Source organism: Doryrhamphus excisus, linkage group LG1 (assembly GCF_037039965.1).
Source record: "Doryrhamphus excisus strain RoL-2023G ecotype Guam linkage group LG1, RoL_Dexc_Guam_v1.1, whole genome shotgun sequence".
Lineage (NCBI taxonomy): Eukaryota > Metazoa > Chordata > Actinopteri > Syngnathiformes > Syngnathidae > Doryrhamphus > Doryrhamphus excisus.
In genome coordinates, this window is record NC_136357.1 from 27,640,390 (window position 1) to 27,659,438 (window position 19,049).

General features: G+C 39.1%; 1 protein-coding gene across 7 annotated transcripts in view; it reads right to left on the bottom strand.

The window, feature by feature from the left end:
- Positions 1 to 944: 944 nt before the first annotated feature.
- The window catches only part of lgr4 (leucine-rich repeat containing G protein-coupled receptor 4), a 35,925-nt gene continuing 17,820 nt past the window's right edge, over positions 945 to 19,049 (bottom strand). The window contains exons 5-19 of one of the 7 annotated variants that reach the window (XR_013628056.1): positions 14,863 to 15,078; positions 14,122 to 14,193; positions 12,732 to 12,800; positions 12,054 to 12,125; positions 10,473 to 10,544; positions 10,322 to 10,390; positions 10,146 to 10,217; positions 8,562 to 8,627; positions 8,373 to 8,444; positions 6,536 to 6,607; positions 6,336 to 6,461; positions 4,127 to 4,356; positions 2,482 to 4,052; positions 2,376 to 2,439; positions 945 to 2,333 (exon numbers count right to left, since the gene is read on the bottom strand). Coding sequence is in view for 2 of the 7 variants with exons in the window: in XM_078793080.1 (XP_078649206.1) it covers positions 2,665 to 4,052; positions 4,127 to 4,356; positions 6,336 to 6,461; positions 6,536 to 6,607; positions 8,373 to 8,444; positions 8,562 to 8,627; positions 10,146 to 10,217; positions 10,322 to 10,390; positions 10,473 to 10,544; positions 12,054 to 12,125; positions 12,732 to 12,800; positions 14,122 to 14,193; positions 14,863 to 15,078 (2,596 nt within the window). In the remaining 5 variants the exon portion in view is untranslated. Of the gene's footprint in view, positions 4,053 to 4,126; positions 4,357 to 6,335; positions 6,462 to 6,535; positions 6,608 to 8,372; positions 8,445 to 8,561; positions 8,628 to 10,145; positions 10,218 to 10,321; positions 10,391 to 10,472; positions 10,545 to 12,053; positions 12,126 to 12,731; positions 12,801 to 14,121; positions 14,194 to 14,862; positions 15,079 to 19,049 lie in introns of all 7 variants that reach the window. The other 6 variants (XR_013628055.1, XR_013628058.1, XR_013628057.1 and 3 more) reach the window with 6 other exon arrangements.

The following is a 19,049-nucleotide window of genomic DNA, read 5'->3' on the forward strand; positions in this document are numbered from 1 at the left end:
TTATACATTTTTGGCCTTGTGCGACTTATAGTCCGGAAAATACGGAAATAATTTTTCCTCTATAAAACATTTTTTTAGTCGTATTTCTGAAAGGGATTTATTGGATTGATATGATTTAAGGTAAAAAAAGGTTGCCAACAAAAAGCTAGGTTTAGCCATACTGCGAGAAAACAGCGCTTGCGACATCGTAAGAAAGGTGACGGTGTGTATCACCGAAAAGTTCACCCCCCCCCGCCCCCCCATCCAAACAATAAATAACGTAGCTGTAGCTTTAAATCGTAATGGAGGATCACATTCGTCGTCTGGGTGGCGGCTTTGGTAGAAAGATCGTAGCCACGTTTACATGAGTTTTTCCCGCTTTTCCGAATGACTTTTCCCCGGAAACAATGGTATACATGGAAAGGAATATTCCAATCTCTTGTCTACATGCGCCGCTATAATTAAACTGAATAGTCAATGGGGCATGCCCAGTAAAACGTACAAAAATTTTATTTAGAATTTTAAAAAGTTTATTCTTGTAATATCAATACTTTTCTTCTCATGTGAATACTTTTTTAAAATATTTTGACTTCAACGTAAAATTAGTTTCCCCCCATTTGTTTTTTATTAAACAATATATTTTAAAGATTTTTTTAATTTAAACAATTTTAACTTTTTAAATGACATTTTTATGTCTTTTAAAAATTTTTAATTTTTTTGTAATTTGAAAAAGTTTGAAAAAGTTTATTCTTGTAATATCAATACTTTTCTTCTCATGTGAATACTTTTTTAAAATATTTTGACTTCAACGTAAAATTAGTTTCCCCCCATTTGTTTTTTTATTAAACAATATATTTTAAAGATTTTTTTATTTTAAACGATTTTAACTTTTTTAATGACATTTTTATGTCTTTTAAATTTTTTAAATTTTTTTGTAATTTGAAAAAGTTTATTCTTGCAATATCAATACTTTTCTTCTCATTTGAATACAACTTTTTAAAAAAATATTTTGACTTCAACGTAAAATTACAACAGTTGTTTTTTTTATTTTATTTCAAACAATTTCAACTTTTTTCTTGTCAATTTTTTTCTCATAATATGTTCTCATATTTTAGACTTATTGTCACAACACTGACTTTACAATTTTTTTTTAAATATTTTGACTTCATCGTAAAATTACAACAGTTCCCCTCCATTTGTTTTTTTTAAACAATTTCAACTTTTTTCTTGTAATTTTTTTTCTCGTAATATGTTCTCATATTTTAGACTTATCGTTATAACACTAACTTTTTCAGCAACCTTATTTTTTATTGTTATTATGTGAAGACTTCTTTGATATTTCAACTTTTTGTGACCAAAAAGACATTTTTATGTCTTTTAAAAAAAAATTATTTTAAGTTTATTCTTGTAATAATACTTTTCTTCTCGTTTTAATTTTTTTTTGGCAGGGAATATTTTGCCTTTTTTCTTTTAAGATTAACTTTTTTAAATTTTCAAACTTTTAGCTTTCTTGTAATTTTTTTTTCACATAACTTGTATTCCATATTTTGACTTTATAGCTAACTTTTTTGTTTGTCATATTCCGACTTTTTTCTATATTTCAACTTTAGTCGACTAAAATTATTATTTTTTTTGCTCATAATATTTTTGTTAAAAGTATATTTTTTTAGAATGTGCTTCACTTTTCCGAAGAGTGTTGGGTTCAACGCACCCTGACAACTTTCCGTTTGAGTGGGTACAAGACACCTCAATCGGATTAGGGAAAGGAATATTCCCCCCCCCCCGGGAACCCCATTAGATGTTCATTCATTCGGCTTGGCACTTTTCTTTGGGGAATGAGGTTCGATTCTTTCCGTTTCAGCAAATAAACCGATTGCAATCGGAACATTTGGGTCCATGTATACGTGGCTAATGATTACATCTGCTACATTTACATAAAAAAAAAACCAAAAACAAACAACGGCGTATAAAACTTAACAGGACTCGTTCAAACTACATGAAAAAAGCTTTAAAAAGTGATCGAGGCACGTTTGCAACGCTTTGCAACGCTTTGCAACGCTTTGCAACGCTTTGCAACGCTTTGCAACGCTTTGCAACGCTTTGCAACCACCTTGAAAACGCTTTACAACGCTTTGCAACCACCCTGAAAACGTTTTGCAACGCTTTGCAACCACCTTGAAAATGCTTTGCAACACTTTGCAACCACCTTGAAAACGTTTTGCAACGCTTTGCAACCACCTTGAAAACATTTTGCAACGCTTTGCAACTCTTTGCAACCACCTTGAAAACGCTTTGCAACGCTTTGCAATGCTTTGCAATGCTTTGCAACCACCTTGAAAACGCTTTGCAACCACCTTGAAAACGTTTTGCAATTCTTTGCAACGCTTTGCAACCACCTTGAAAACGTTTTGCAACGCTTTGCAACCACCTTGAAAACGTTTTGCAACGCTTTGCAACCACCTTGAAAACATTTTGCAACGCTTTGCAACGCTTTGCAACCACCTTGAAAACGTTTTCTCCGTACTTCGGCGTACTGAAAAAGTTCCCTTTAAATGATCGGATGCGTTTGTTCACGCGGTTCCAAAACCAACTTAAGTGCTTGCGTCTTTCACCGGGACAGTTGGCACATTCATCGTCAGAGCGTACGCTACGTGAGCGAGCGAGCGAGCGCTACGTGAGCGAGCGCTAGTCTTTGACTCGAGGTATGCTATAGGAGTAGCGGACCAGGGGCGGGGCCCGGCTCTGACAGAAGCAAGCTCTGCCGCACGCCTGGACTTGGTCCGAGCTGTCGGACACGAAGGAGTCTCCCTCGTCGGCGTACTCGGACTGAGCGGACGGCGTCACGCTCTCCGCCCAGAATCCCTCTGTGCGCTGGCATGTGGCCGCCGCCGCCGCTGACCCCGCCGCCCCCGTCGGGAGGGTGGGACAACTGTGAGACTTGACCAAGTGTCTGCAGGCACGCAGCGCCGCCTCGCACTTTTCGCACGCCGGCGTCTCGCCGCAGAGCTGAGCGTAAACGCCGCATCCGAAGCCGGGATGCGCGGCGGAGCGGCGGTTGTCGATGAGCTCCGAACCGCCGTCGTCGCCGTCGTCGTCTCTGCGCCCGTCGCCGGCTTTCGCCTCACCGCTCGAACGCCCGCAGCCGCGCAGGCGAAGCCAGTCCTCCCTGAAGGCGGGGCTGAAGAGAACGTAGAGAACCGGGTTGACGCACGCCGGCAGCGGGAAAAAAATGAGCGTGACCGACTTGGCGATCTCCGGGCTGCCGGCGGTGGATCCGGTTAAGAGCGGCGCGAAGGAGAAGGCCGCCACCGGGCAGAAGAAGATGCAGTTGGTGAAAATGAGCCAGGCGACATGGCGCAGGGCGCCCGTCTGCTCGGGGTCCACGAGTTCCACCCTGCCGAGGTGGCAGTACAGCTGCGTGTACACCGCCGCCGTGAACAGGTACGCCAGGGCGTTGACGAGGACCAGAACGACGGTGACGCTCAGAGTCGGGCTCTCGGCGCCGGCGAAGGGCAGGCACAGCGGCGACACGGAGCGGTCGCCGAACGTCAGGAGAGGCAGGCACGCCGCCGACGCGGCGAGCAACCCCAGCAGCGCGGCGGTGACGGCGAAGCGGCGATCTCCTCTCCAGCAACCTCTTCTCCTCGGCGACGTCATCGCTTTGCCGAGTATATCCCGCACGGCGACGCTGCGCTCCACCGCCGCCAGCGACAGCAGGAAAAGCGCCCATTCGGACGAGAACACCGCCAGCGCGCCGGCGAACTGGCACCCGGCGCCCGTTTCCCACCACACGCCGAACTCGGCGAAGGATCCCCACGTCGCTACGTCCAACACCGTCAGAACGCCCACATAAACGCCGGTCAGCAGGTTCGCCGCCGCCAGGAGCCCCATCAGCAACCTGGCCGGCGGTATGCACGGGGCCCGCCAGTGGGCGTGGCTTGAGTTGCAACGCGACGGGGAGAACGTCGCCACCAGCACCAGAACGTTAAAAACCAGCGACAACAGGCAGATGAACCAAACCGTCAGGCGAATCATCCAGCTGCCCAGAAGATGCTCGCAAGGCTTAAACGCTCCTGAAAGACGAGAAAAAAAAAAAACGGTTATCACGTCAAAACGCCGACCATGATAACGAACATCAAATGGGTACCAGGCGAAGGGGAGCAATGCATAATCATGGAGACTCTTTCCACTTCCTGTCCGCCTGAAAGAGGACAAAAAAAAATCCCAGGAGTTACGCTACTTCCTGGAAAGGGAAAATGCAGCCAAAGTTTTTTTTCACCTGGCGTTTTCTTCCCGTCGCTTTCCTCGGAAGAACTTGTCACCGAGTTGCATCCGACGAACGCACAGCATTGGTAGGCGTAGGGGACGGAAACCGACCTGCAAAGCGGATCGGATGCCAATGTATCAAATATATAAGAAAAAAAAAAGTTATACATTTATGAGAATAAAGTCTTAAAATTAATTAAAATCACATCTTACGTTTTCTTTTTTTTTTAAATTATTTTTGTCATTTTAATTGATTTTTTAATTTTTTTTTTTACATTTTCAGTTTTTAATAAAGTCATCTTAGGCTCAGGATTTTTTTTTGTACTTTAAGCCCTGAATAAGAAGACTTTATTTTTATTGAAAATGTAAAAAAAAAAAAAAATGACAAAAATAGTTTTAAAAAGAAAATATAAGACATGATTTTTTTTTGGACATATGTATATTTTATTTTTTTTTGGGGGGGGGGGTCAGGCTCAGGAATTTTTTCGTACTTTAAAGCCCTGAATAAGAAGACTTTGTTTTTATTGAAAATGTAAAAAAAATAAAATGACAAAAATAGATTTAAAAAAGAAAATATATGATGCAATTTTTTTTTTATTGTATGTATATTTTATTTTTAAAAAAAATGTTGGGGGGGGGTCAGGCTCAGGAATTGTTTTATACTTTAAGCCCTGAATAAGAAGACTTTATTTTTATTGAAAATGTAAAAAAAAATGAAAATGACAAAAATAGATTTAAAAAAGAAAATATACGATGCAATTTTTTTTTTTTTGTATGTATATTTTATTTTTAAAAAAATTTTGGGGGGGGGGTCAGGCTCAGGAATTGTTTTATACTTTAAGCCCTGAATAAGAAGACTTTATTTTTATTGAAAATGTAAAAAAAAAATTAAAATGACAAAAATAGATTTAAAAAAGAAAATATACGATGCAATTTTTTTTTTTTTGTATGTATATTTTATTTTTAAAAAAATTTTTGGGGGGGGGTCAGGCTCAGGAATTATTTTGTACTTTAAGCCCTGAATAAGAAGACTTTATTTTTATTGAAAATGTAAAAAAAAAATGAAAATGACAAAAATAGATTTAAAAAAGAAAATATACGATGCAATTTTTTTTTTGATTGTATGTATATTTTATTTAAAAAAAAAATTTGGGGGGGGGGGTCAGGCTCAGGAATTGTTTTGTACTTTAAGCCCTGAATAAGAAGACTTTATTTTTATTGAAAATGTAAAAAAATAAATAAATAAAAATGACAAAAATAGTTTTAAAAAACAAAATATAAGACGTGATTTTCTTTTTTTTGACTATATGTATATTTTATTAATTTTTTTTTGGGGGGGGGGGGGTCAGGGTCAGGATTTTTTTTGTACTTTAAGCCCTGAATAAGAAGACTTTATTTTTATTGAAAATGTAAAAAATAAAAATGACAAAAATAGTTTAAAAAAAGAAAATATAAGACATGATTTTTAATTTTGGACTATATATATATATATATATATGTGTTATTAATTTTTTTGGGGGGGCGGGGGTCAGGCTCAGGATTTTTAAAATATTGTTGTGGGGGGGTCAGGCTCAGGATTTTATTTTTTTTGTGGGGGGGGGTCAGGCTCAGGATTTTTTTTGTACCGAAGCCCTGAATAAGATTACTTAATTTTTTTTAATGTTAAATTTCAATGTTTTTTTTTTTTAATTAAAATGACAAAAATAGTTTTAAAAAAATGTAAGACGTGATTTTTATTTTTGGACTATATATATTTTTTTGTGTGTGGGGGGGGTATAAGTTTATAATACTAACACTAATATTTGGAATTTTTGGAAGAAAAACAGGTTGTGTTTTTAGGAGGGGAAAAAAAGTAGTAGTTTAAAACAATGCCATAATTTTACAAGAAATAAGTTGTAATTAGGTCATAATATTATTACGTTGAAACTAAGCTGTAATTTTAATGACTGAAAATATTTTCATGGAAAAAAAAAAGAAGAAAACTAAGTTTCATTATGAAAGAAAATACGATTATGATTCTACTCTCACAACAGTACCCCCCCCCCCATTTTTGTGCCATATTTTGTGCTAACATTTGCGTTTGTCCTCACCTGAGTTTGGGTAACTGCCTCACCGTCAGCACATTTTTCATCTGAGGATTCCCTGAGAGTTTCAGTTGACTGAGCGCGCTCAGTCCGGCCGTCGGAAGCACAGTCAGCGAGTTCGTACTCAGGTCCCTGCAAGGAACCGCGTTGACCCCAAATGACTTCACATTGACGCTTTCTCCCGACGGTAACGGAGTCGTACTCACAGGTTGGCGAGCGAGGCGAGGCCGAGGAAAGCGTTGCTGTGAATGACTCGGATGTTATTCCTACTCAGGTCTCTGCATGGGGAGGAAAAAAAAACGGGAACAAATCAGAGCGTATAACATTTCCGTGCCTGGAGTGAGCATGTTCGCTAGTCAAAAAAAATTTAAAAAATTGGGGATATTTGGGCTTTGGAGGAAAATTTCCGGATGAACCTAAACGCCTCACCATTTCCTGTTAGTGTCTGCATGGTAGTCCCGCAAAAAAACGGGGATCCAAGCTCAGGATTTTTTTTTTTACGCCCTGAATAAGAAGACTACTTTTTATTGAAAATGTAAAAAAAAAATTAAAATGACAAAAAAAATGTAAAAAAGAAAATGTTTGGACTACATGTATATTTTATTAATTTTTTTTGGGGGGGTGGGGTCAGGCTCAGGAATTTTTTTTACGCCCTGAATAAGAAGACTACTTTTTATTGAAAATGTAAAAAAAAAAAATTAAAATGACAAAAAATTTTTAAAAAAGAAAATGTAAGACGTGATTTTTTTTTTGGACTACATGTATATTTTATTAATTTTTTTGGGGGGGTGGGGGTGGGGTCAGGCTCAGGAATTTTTTTTACACCCTGAATAAGAAGACTTTACTTTTTATTGAAAATGTAAAAAAAAAAAATTAAAATGACAAAAAAAATTTAAAAAAGAAAATGTAAGACGTGATTTTTTTGGGACTATATGTATATTTTATTAATTTTTTTTGGGGGGGGGGGTGGGGGGGGTCAGGCTCAGGAATTTTTTTACACCCTGAATAAGAAGACTTTACTTTTTATTGAAAATGTAAAAAAAAAAAAAAAATTAAAATGACAAAAATAGTTTTAAAAAAGAAAATGTAAGACGTGATTTTTTTTTTTTTTGGACTATATGTATATTTTATTTTATTTTTTGAGGGGGGGGGGGTCAGGCTCCCGTACTCAGGTCTCTGCATGGGGGAGGGGGGGGACGGGAACAAATCAGAGCGTATTACATTTCCGTGCCTGGAGTGAGCATGTTCGCTAGTCTAAAAAAATGAAAAAAAATTGGGGATATTTGGGCTTTGGAGGAAAATTTCCGGATGAACCTAAACGCCTCACCATTTCCTGTTAGTGTCTGCACGGTAGTCCCGCAAAAAAACGTGTAACGACCACATTTTCACTTTCGATTTTTTTAGTAAAACGCGCCGTACTCGTGTCCGGCTTCTGAGCTCCACGACGCCAGCGGTGCCCTCTGACAAAGTGTGTCCGACAATGAGTGCTCCTCCTCGGGCACACAAAGTTAGAAGAGGAGCGCTAGCGTGGTCTAGCCTAATCTTTGAGTTCAAACACGGTAAGTCTGGGGTCTCCAACCAGTAGATAATGAGCTACCGGTAGCTCCTAAACACTTTTCAATTAGCTCCCGAGTGGTTAGCGCGCAGGCCTCACAGCTAGGAGTTCAATTCCACCCCAACGCACACACACGAGTTCAAGTCTTATTTATGTTTTATTTTCTCTGACAGTCTACTACAGGGGTCTCAAACACGCAGTTGCAATGCTAATTCCGACTGGGACTATTTTGCTTATAGCAGGGGTCTCAAACACGCGTTTAGTTTGAGGCCCCCGCCTTGATACGAAAGTTTAATGTTTGATATTAATGCTGTATGGTATCATGTACCCAGAAAAAAATATTTCGTTTGATTAATGTTTATGTTAAAGGTTAAATAACTGTTAATAGTTATCCTCCCTATCCGTGTGGAAGTGGTAAGTTTTTGGCTATTTAAGTTTAAAGGAAATAACTTCTCGTGAGTCGTGTACGTGCGACTGAAAGGACTTACAGTAACCGTAGAGCTGCAAGACCTTGAAAAGTTTCCCTGCCAAGTTCCTCAATGTGGTTGTGCTGAAAGCTTCTGTTGATTGAAAACAAGATCCCAGTGACATACTAAACATTATTTGGTGAAAGTATATGTATCTGGCCAAAACAGAGTATTAATATGAATAATAATGGCTGCAGTAAAAACACTCACATCTCCTGCAGTCGGACGCAGGACTGAAGGGATGGGACTTCCTTGATCTCGTTGTAGGACAGATCTCTGACATGGGAACACAGACGGATAAATTAGCTTGCTGGGAACATTTGTCAATAAACAGGGGAATTGGAAATGTAAAAAAAAATGTTTTTAAATTAAAATGACAAAAATTGTTTTCAAAAAAATGTAAGATGTGATTTTTATTTTTGGACTATAAATATATTTTATTAATTTTTTGGAGGGGTCAGGATCAGGATTTTTTTTTTTTTTTTTGGGGGGGGGGGTCAGGGTCAGGATTTTTTTTTTACTTTAAGCCCTGAATAAGATTACTTATTTTTTTTTTAAGTTTATGTTTTTTATGTAAATGTTTAAAAAATAATAAAAATGATAAAAAATAAAATGACTTAATTTTTTATGTTAAATGTAAATGTTTGAAAAAATAAAAATAAAAATGTAAATGTAAAAATAAAAATAGTTTTAAAAAATAATATGTAAGACGTGATTTTTATTTTTTAACTATATATATTTTATTAATTTTTTGGGGGGGGTCAGGCTCAGGATTTTTAAATATTGTTTGTAGGGTGGGACTATATATATATTTTATAAATGTTTTGGGTGGGGGGGAGGCTCAGGATTTTTAAATATTTTTTGTGGGGGGCGTCTGGCTCAGGATTTTTTTTGGGGGGGTGTCAGGGTCAGGATTTTATTTTTTAGGGGGGTCAGGGTCAGGATTTTATTTTTTTATTTTTGGGGGGGGGGTCAGGGTCAGGATTTTATTTTTTTATTTTTTTGGGGGGGGGGGTCAGGGTCAGGATTTTATTTTTTTATTTTTTGGGGGGGGGTCAGGGTCAGGATTTTTTTGTACTTTAAGATCTGAATAAGATGACTTAATTTTTTTTTATGTTAAATGTGAATGTTTTAAAAAATAATAATAATAAAAATGACAAAAATAGTTTTAAAAAAAGAATATGTTAGACATGATTTTTATTTTTGGACTATATATATATATTTTATAAATTTTTGAGGGGAGGGGGTCAGGCTCAGGATTTTTAAATATTTTTTGTGGGGGGGGATCTGGCTCAGGATTTTTTTTGGAGGGGGGGTGTCAGGGTCAGGACTTTATTTTTTTATTTTTTGGGGGGTGTCAGGGTCAGGACTTTATTTTTTAATTTTTTGGGGGGGGTCAGGGTCAGGATTTTATTTTTTTATTTTTTTGGGGGGGGGTCAGGGTCAGGATTTTTTTTGTACTTTAAGACCTGAATAAGATGACTTAATTTTTTTTTTATGTTAAATGTTTTTAAAAAATAATAATAAAAATGACAAAAATAGTTTTAAAAAAAGAATATGTAAGACATGATTTTTATTTTTGGACTATATATATATATTTTATTAATTTTTGAGGGGAGGGGGTCAGGCTCAGGATTTTTAAATATTTTTTTTTGGGGGGGGGTGTGTCAGGGTCATAATCTTTTTGGTACTTTAAGTCCTGAATAAGATGACTTAATTTCTTTTTTTATGTTAAATGTCAATGTTTAAAAAAAAGACATAAAAATGACAAAAATAGTTGACGGAATTTCTCACAGTGTCCGAAGCAGCTTGAGATCGTCGCACAGATCGGCGGGGATGGCCGATATCTTGGTTCCTGACAGCGTCCTGGGAACAAACAAACAAACAAACGTCATCAGCCAACCACTGCGACACACACGAGCCCCCCCCCCCCCACCGAGGACCAATTTAAGCATTCGGGTTCCCCTTACAGGCTCTCCAGGTTGTTAGTCCACGTGAGGACCGGGAAGTCACGCATCATTCCGGCCCCTCGAAGCATCCTGAAAACAAATTAGGGGGGGGGGGTAAATGTTGTTTCGAGCTTAGACATCGATGAGACGGCTATTAAGACAAGTGACTTACAAGGAGTGGAGGTCAGACAAGTTCTGGAAAGCTGTAGCACCCACGAAGGACAGAGGGTTGTCATAGAAATGTCTGCAATGATTGACAACCATTGATTGGACAAGAACAGTTGTATCATTTTACACATTTTTTTTATTTCCATGTATAAGCTGCTGTTAATCAGAGGACTCAAGTGGATCATAACATCATATTTTAAAGTGTTATGCGGTAATCGTGTTTTCATCTGAAAATTCTGAAGTAAATTTAATCGAGTGTAGAATAGTGATGTGTATGTTCTGAACGAACGGGTCAAATGAACTAGTTCTTTTTTGTGAACGAATGAACGACGTCATTCATTCGTTCGTTCATTCGAGCCTATCCCAGAGACGGGGTACACCCCGGACTGGTCGCTAGCCAATCACAGGGCACATATTCACAAACAACCATTCACACTCACATTCATACCTATGGACAATTAGGAGTCGCTAATTAACCTAGCATGTTTTTTTGGAATGTGGGAGGAAACCGGAGTATCCCCGTAGTACTGCGATGATATCAGCCTCCCTCCCTTCTGGTGGACAGAGGCAGCATTCGGCAGTCGTCAAATTCATTGACTTCCACACAGAGTGGAATTGAACTCGGGTCTCCTAGCGGTGAGGCCAAGCAGCATCATAACATTATCATTCATTCATTCATTCATTTTCTACTACTTTTCCTCACGAGGGTCGCGGGGTGGGGGGTGCTGGAGCATATCCCAGCTGTCTTCAGGCTGGTCGCTAGCCAATCACAGGGCACATATAGACAAACAACCATTCACACTCACATTCATACCTATGGACAATTTGGAGTTGCTAATTAACCTAGCATGTTTTTTTGGAATGTGGGAGGAAACCGGAGTACCCCCGTAGTACTGCGATGATATCAGCCTCCCTCCCTTCTGGTGGACAGAGGCAGCATTCGGCAGTCGTCAAATTCATTGACTTCCACACAGAGTGGAATTGAACTCGGGTCTCCTAGCGGTGAGGCCAAGCAGCGTCATAACATTATAATTTTCAAAATATTACAACTTTATTTGTTGTTTTTTTTTATTTTTTTCTAATATTACAACTTTAAAAATGTCTCTTAATTTTTTTTATTTTTTTAATATTTATTTTTAATATAATTATTGTAAAATTCTGACTTTTTCTTGTGTAAAATTACTTGCTTTTTTAAAATTTTCATGTTAAATTATATTTTTTAAATTTTTTTTTAATTCCCTTATGTGAGACATGAACACGTGTCTCTTTTCTGTGCGTTCGAAAGTTATAAAAACAGACAAAAAAAAAACAGCTAAGCTAAGAAAACACATAATGCGATAAAACTATGAAGGTTTCTGAATGGTTTGCTTCATTTACATAATTTGCCCTGCGTATTAACTAAGCTACAGCGGCATTATTATTGTAGTTATTAACGTTCTTACGCCAAAGAACTACCTTAAAAGGTGTAGTGACACCTCGCCACACGACACCGGCCAGCTACTTAGCCAGCTAGCTTCACCACACACACAGTATAGCGTAAATGATGGTAAACAGCAGATAGATTGGTATGAGTGTGAGATCTTACATGGTTCTCAGCAGCGGGTTGTTCTGGAAAGCTCCTTCAGGTATCGAAGCAATGTCGTTGCTGTGAAACCCCCTGGGGAAAAAATAAAAAATAAATACATCGGCCGGCCGATATTTGTATTTTTTTTTTCCTTGTATCGGTATCGGCCGTGGGTTCGCCGATGTATTTTTCCACCGCATGATTTACAGTCAGGCATCCGCCGTGGGCAGCTTTGTGTTGGACCCCGCAACACACATACTAGTCGCGGTACCCCGCCCCGACTGTTGAATCACATCAAGGGCACGTTTTCGCAAGTAATGGAGTTAGCTTGCTTTGAACACGCTACTAAATTGTGTCAGTGTGATGTGATTGCGTGTGTGTGTGGAGGTCGCTAATTAACCTAGCATGTTTTTGTGGAGAACATGCTAACTCCACACCGAGATGGTCGAGGGTGGAATTGAACTCGGGGTCTCCTAGCTGTGTGGCCTGCGCGCTAACCACTCGTACGCCGTGAAGCTCTCTCCACAAAAAAAACGGATGTCCGGTTGTGGTCCATCATTACAGTCCACCAAATACTTTGGTGTCCCACAAGGTTCCGTCCTGGAACCCTTGTTTTTTTTTTTTGTTTTTTTTTTTTAAACATCGCTTGTGGTCGATTCAACCGACTGACATGTCACACGTCAAGAGTGATATACTTACAATTCTTTCAGCTTGGGCAATGCCTCTATCGCCTTGGGGAAAACAACCAGGTTGTTGAAGTTAAGATCTCTGCAATGAGAAAGACATATCATATCAAAATCAACTTTATTTGTAGAGCACTTTTTCCTGCAAAGACATGCAACACAAAGTTTAAAAATATGAGTTAAAAAGGAAATACAGCTGGAATAGGTGCCGATTCTGGAAGATCTGCTAAAAGTTTTTTGTGTGGGTTATTGTGTGTAGCTGCTCTACAGGAAACCGCAACAGAGGGGTCGACTTATAGTTCATAGTTTATAGGAATAAATTAAAAACAGACCATTTTGGCAGGAAGCACAAATCAAAAAGAAATATAGCCGGAATAGGTGCAGATTCTGGAAGATCTGCAAAAAGTTTTTTTGCGTGGGTTATTGTGCGTAGCTGCTCTACAGGAAACCACAACAGAGGGGTCGACTTATAGTTCATAGTTTATAGGAATAAATTAAAAACAGACCATTTTGGCAGGAAGCACAAATCAAAAAGAAATATAGCCGGAATAGGTGCAGATTCTGGAAGATCTGCAAAAAGTTTTTTTGCGTGGGTTATTGTGCGTAGCTGCTCTACAGGAAACCACAACAGAGGGGTAGACTTATTGTTCATAGTTTATAGGAATAAATTAAAAACAGACCATTTTGGCAGGAAGCACAAATCAAAAAGAAATACAGCCGGAATAGGTGCCGATTCTGGAAGATCTGCTAAAAGTTTTTTTGTGTGGGTTATTGTGTGGAGCTGCTCTACAGGAAACCACAACAGAGGGGCAGACTTATGGTTCATAGTTTATAGGAATAAATTAAAAACAGACCATTTTGGCAGGAAGCACAAATCAAAAAGAAATATAGCCGGAATAGGTGCCGATTCTGGAAGATCTGCAAAATGTTTTTTGTGTGGGTTATTGTGTGTAGCTGCTCTACAGGAAACCACAACTCAAATATAAAAAGGGGAGGAAAATTAGCATAATATTTGGCCCGAGTTTTCCCAAAAAGGGACAAAAGTCTGGTTGCAAGTGGACCAAAGACCAAAATCAGAAAATTTGCATATTTTATATTACAAAAGATGCAAAATAGATAGAAAAGGTGCTGCATTGTATTGTATTGGGAGTTTGCCTTTCAGATAGATTTTTTTTTTTAATGGCTATGCGACAGGAAGAAGCAAACAGTGGGAGGGCAGATTTGATAAGCATCATGTACTTTGCTCTATTTATTCTCTAGCAATTACAGGAGGAAGTGGAGACAATGATGTCTGGAGGAGCGGAGCGGAGGCGGGCGGGGGAAACTGTTCGCACGTGCACGCATACGCACGCATTCCCAATCTCTCTCTCACACACACACACAATACACATTAACCAGCAACTTACAGTGTTTCGAGGTTCACAAGACCAGTAAAACATTTGCCGCCAATTTCCTTAATTCTGTTGTTGTGAAGATGCCTGAAAAAAAAAGAAAAGTTAACACCATATAAGATATTGGATGTCCAATAATAAAATAAAATAAAATAAAATAAAATAAAATAAAATAAAATAAAATAAAATAAAATAAAATAAAATAAAATAAAATAAAATAAAATAAAATAAAGGGTGTAACCCGCCTCTCGCCCAAAGACAGCTGGGATAGGCTCCAGCACCCCACGCGACCCTCGTGAGGAAAAAGCGGTAGAAAATGAATGAATGAATGATTAAATTAAATTAAATTAAATTAAATTAAATTAAATTAAATTAAATTAAATTAAATTAAATTAAATTAAAAAAAATAAAATAAAAGACTGATTTTACAGTTTAGTTATTGAAATAAATATATATTTTTAATTGTTTGTTGCCACTCGCTGTATACCAAACAGCAAAAGTCAGTGTCTCACTTAATGCTACACAAAGTAAACCATCAGGTTGTTCCTGTTGGACTATTTTTTTTTAATCATATATTTTCCGGAAACCTAGCATGACTTCCGGGAAAATGAAAAAAATTAAAAATTAAAAAAGTAAAAAAAAAAACTCAGGAAACTTGCATACTAAGCTCCGATAAGACCACGGACATTATGAGTGACGGGTATCTTTTGATTCAATTGAAATGACAATTAGAAAAGCGGAACTGATGCAACTTACAAAACAACCAGACTGGTGAGGTTTGCAAAGGCGTTGTCTGGTATGTACAAGATGCGGTTGAGGGCCAACGTCAGCGCTTGTAGGTTTGCCTGGTGCCTCAGAGAGCCAACGGGGACCTCGGTCAGGTTGTTGTCATCCAACCAGAGATGGCGCAGTTGCTGAAGACCCTCAAAACTGTCGTCTGGGACGGTGGTAATATGGTTAGCATCGAGCCGGCTAAATAAAAGAGAAGGGTAGAAACAAAAAATTTAAAAAAAATCTAATAAATTGGACTAAAAAATACATTTTTTGATGGATCTAATAAAAAAACTCCCATTAAATGCCACAATTATCAATCCCTTATCAAGAGTCCGGTGTTTCCCATACATTCAAGCTACAAATAGATCGGCCGCTACCCGTTTGACCTCGCTCATAAACGCGTTATAACGGGACTGCATGTGAACGCCACGCATCGCTTGCTGCTGGCACGGCGAGCCGGCGTGGCATTTGCTGGCATCTCCGGGTTTGCCACCTGTGCTGTGAACCTCGGGGCCCGGTGTCTGCCGTGCCGCGCCGCCGAGCAATGCCGTGTGTACATTAGACGAGGAATTGAGCGACAAAGCTGACATGCTAAAATGCCAACATGCTAACAGTTAGCACGGTAGCAGCTAAAAAGAAAGCGCCGAGTCTCAAAAGTGAAGAGGCAGTCCTATAGCATACCTACATCATGCCATGTGAGTATTTGCCTTTAGGGAGCGGCAAATTAGCTAAAATGCTAACATGCTCTAGCATCTAGCAAGAAGGTACTAGGTCCCAAAAGTGTTCAGGCGGTCCCATAGTGTCCCGAAATCATGCCGTGTGTGTATTTGGCTTTATAAATGAGTAAATTAGCTAAAATGCTAACATGCTAAATGTTAGCATGGTAGCATCTAGCAAAAAGGTACCAGGCCCCAAAAGTGTTCAGGCGGTCCCATAGTGTCCCGAAATCATGCCGTGTGTGTATTTGGCTTTATAAATGAGTAAATTTGCTAAAATGCTAACATGCTGAGCATTAGCATGGTAGCATCTAGCAAGAAGGTACCAGGTCCCAAAAGTGTTCAGGCAGTCCCATAGTGTCCCGAAATCATGCCGTGTGTGTATTTGGCTTTATAAATGAGTAAATTAGCTAAAATGCTAACATGCTAAATGTTAGCATGGTCGCATCTAGCAAAAAGGTACCAGGTCCCAAAAGTGTTCATGCGGTCCCATAGAGTCCCGAAATCATGCCGTGTGTGTATTTGGCTTTATAAATGAGTAAATTAGCTAAAATGCTAACATGCTAAATGTTAGCATGGTAGCATCTAACAAGAAGGTAACAGGTCCCAAAAGTGTTCATGCGGTCCCATAGTGTCCCGAAATCATGCCGTGTGTGTATTTGGCTTTATAAATGAGTAAATTAGCTAAAATGCTAACATGCTAAATGTTAGCATGGTAGCATCTAACAAGAAGGTAACAGGTCCCAAAAGTGTTCAGGCGGTCCCATAGTGTCCCAAAATCATGCCGTGTGTGTATTTGGCTTTATAAATGAGTAAATTAGCTAAAATGCTAACATGCTAAATGTTAGCATGGTAGCATCTAACAAGAAGGTAACAGGTCCCAAAAGTGTTCAGGCGGTCCCATAGTGTCCCGAAATCATGCCGTGTGTGTATTTGGCTTTATAAATGAGTAAATTAGCTAAAATGCTAACATGCTAAATGTTAGCATGGTAGCATCATCAGGTCCCAAAAGTGTTCAGGCAGTCCCATAGTGTCCCGAAAACATGCCATGTGTGTGTATTTGGCTTTATGAGTAAATTAGCTAAAATGCTAACATGCTAAGCGTTAGCATGGTAGCATCTAGCAAGAAAACACCAAGTCCATAAAGTGTTAAGACAGTCCCATAGTGTCCCGACATCATGCCATGTGTGTATTTGCCTTTAGACGTGAGTAAATTAGCTAAAATGCTAACATGCTAAGCGTTAGCATGGTAGCATCTAGCAAAGAAAGCACCAAGTCCATAAAGTGTTAAGACAGTCCCATAGTGTCCCGACATCATGCCATGTGTGTATTTGCCTTTAGACGTAAGTAAATTAGCTAAAATGCTAACATGCTAACATGGTATAGTTACACGAAACCTTCCAAAAACTAAATACCGCTTGGTATATGATGCACACAGAGCAAAGAACAATTTCTCGCTCTGTCTACTTGCACTGTGAGGCGTTCAGGCGCACGTGGAATTTGGAGTGTTTTTCAATGTTCATTCACGTACCCCCTTATGACACAGCTCCAGGCGCGCCACACTTTGGGAACCACTGTTGTAGACCAACTTGACAACATCAGTTAAGTCGTTAAAAAATTTTAAAAATAAAATGGCCACTTCCAGAAGAAATACATTTTTGTATTGAATGTTTAAATGTGCTTTTGAACATCACCAAGCTGTGTGTGTGTGTGTGTGTGTGTGTGTGTGTGTCTCGCCCTCCCTCAAAATTCCTCAAGTGTCTGGGCTGGAAGAAAAACAGCCTTGATTGACATTTAGGTCTGAGGCTTTATAACATGCGAGTCCTGGGGGGGGGGCAACCTCAGAATTTTTTTTGTACTTTAAGCCCTGAAAAAGATGACTTCATTTTTTTTACATTAAAAAAAAATGAAGTCATCTTTCAAAATTTTTTTTTACATAAAAAAAAAAAAGGAGTCATCTTTTTCAGGGCTTAAAGTACAAAAAAAATTCTGTCCCCCCCTCAAAAAAAAAAATACTGAGCCTGACCCCCCCCCCATAAAATATATATAAAATCCTGAGCCTGACCCCCCACCGACAAAAAAATATAAAAAAATCCTGAGCCTGACCCCTCCCCAAAAATATATATAAAATCCTGAGCCTGACCCCCCCCACACACACACACAATTATATTTTAAAAACTCCTGAGCCTGACCCCCCCAAAAAAATATGCATAAAATCCTGAGCCTGACCCCCCCCACAAAAAAATTATATTAAAAAATCCTGAGCCTGACCCCCCCCAAAAAATCTATATAAAATCCTGAGCCTGAACCCCCCAAAAAACATATATAAAATCCTGAGCCTGCCCCCCCACAAAAAAATTATATAAAAAAATCCTCAGCCTGACCCCCCCCCAAAAAATATATATAAAATCCTGAACCTGACCCCCCCCACACACACACACAAAAAATCATATTAAAATCCTGAGCCTGCCCCTCCCAAAAAAAATATATAAAATCCCGAGCCTGACCCCCCCACACAAAGAATTATATTTAAAAAATCCTGAGCCTGACCCCCCCACACACAAAAAATGATATTAAAAAATCCTGAGCCTGACCCCCCCCAAAAAATATATAAAATCTTGAGCCTGAACCCCCCCACAAAAAAATTATATAAAAAATCCTGAGCCTGCCCCCCCCCCAAAAAAATATACATATAAAATCCTGAGCCTGATCCCCCCCACACAAAATTATATTAAAAACATCTTGAGCCTGACCCCCCCAAAATCTATATAAAATCCTGAGCCTGACCCCCCCAAAAAAACATATAAAATCCTGAGCCTGCCCCCCCACGAAAAAATTATATAAAAAAATCCTGAGCCTGACCCCCCCCAAAAAATATATAAAATCTTGAGCCTGACCCCCCAAAAAAATTATATAAAAAATCCTGAGCCTGAACCCCCCCAAAAATATATATATAAAATCATGAGCCTGACCCGCCCCCCCAAAAAAATATATATATAAAATCCTGAGCCTGAGCCCCCCCCACACACACAAAAAAATATGATATTAAAAAATCCTGAGCTTGACCCCCCCCCCCAAAAAAAAAAAAATCCTGAGCCTGACCCCCCCCCAAGCAATTCAACTCTTTCATCGAGGACAACATGCGAGTCTCAGTGTGCTAAAGTGAAAGTGTTCTTTGTGGGGCTTATGTGTCACTCCACTTCCCATAGAGTAGGTAGCTGCCTGGAGGGCTGGCAGGAGCCATCAGGACATTCCTGGCCTATTTTTAAAGGTTCATTAGACTCTTCTGCATCGCTCTTTGTCAAGAATTGTGTCTTTGTTTAGCGTGCCGTGTGTGGATTTGTGTCAGCATCTTCGGAGTCGCACCGGCGAGTGTCACCTTCCTTTTTATTGGTAGGGTGGAACGTTTATACAACATATATTTTGACGCATTTGTTTTACATTATTGTTATT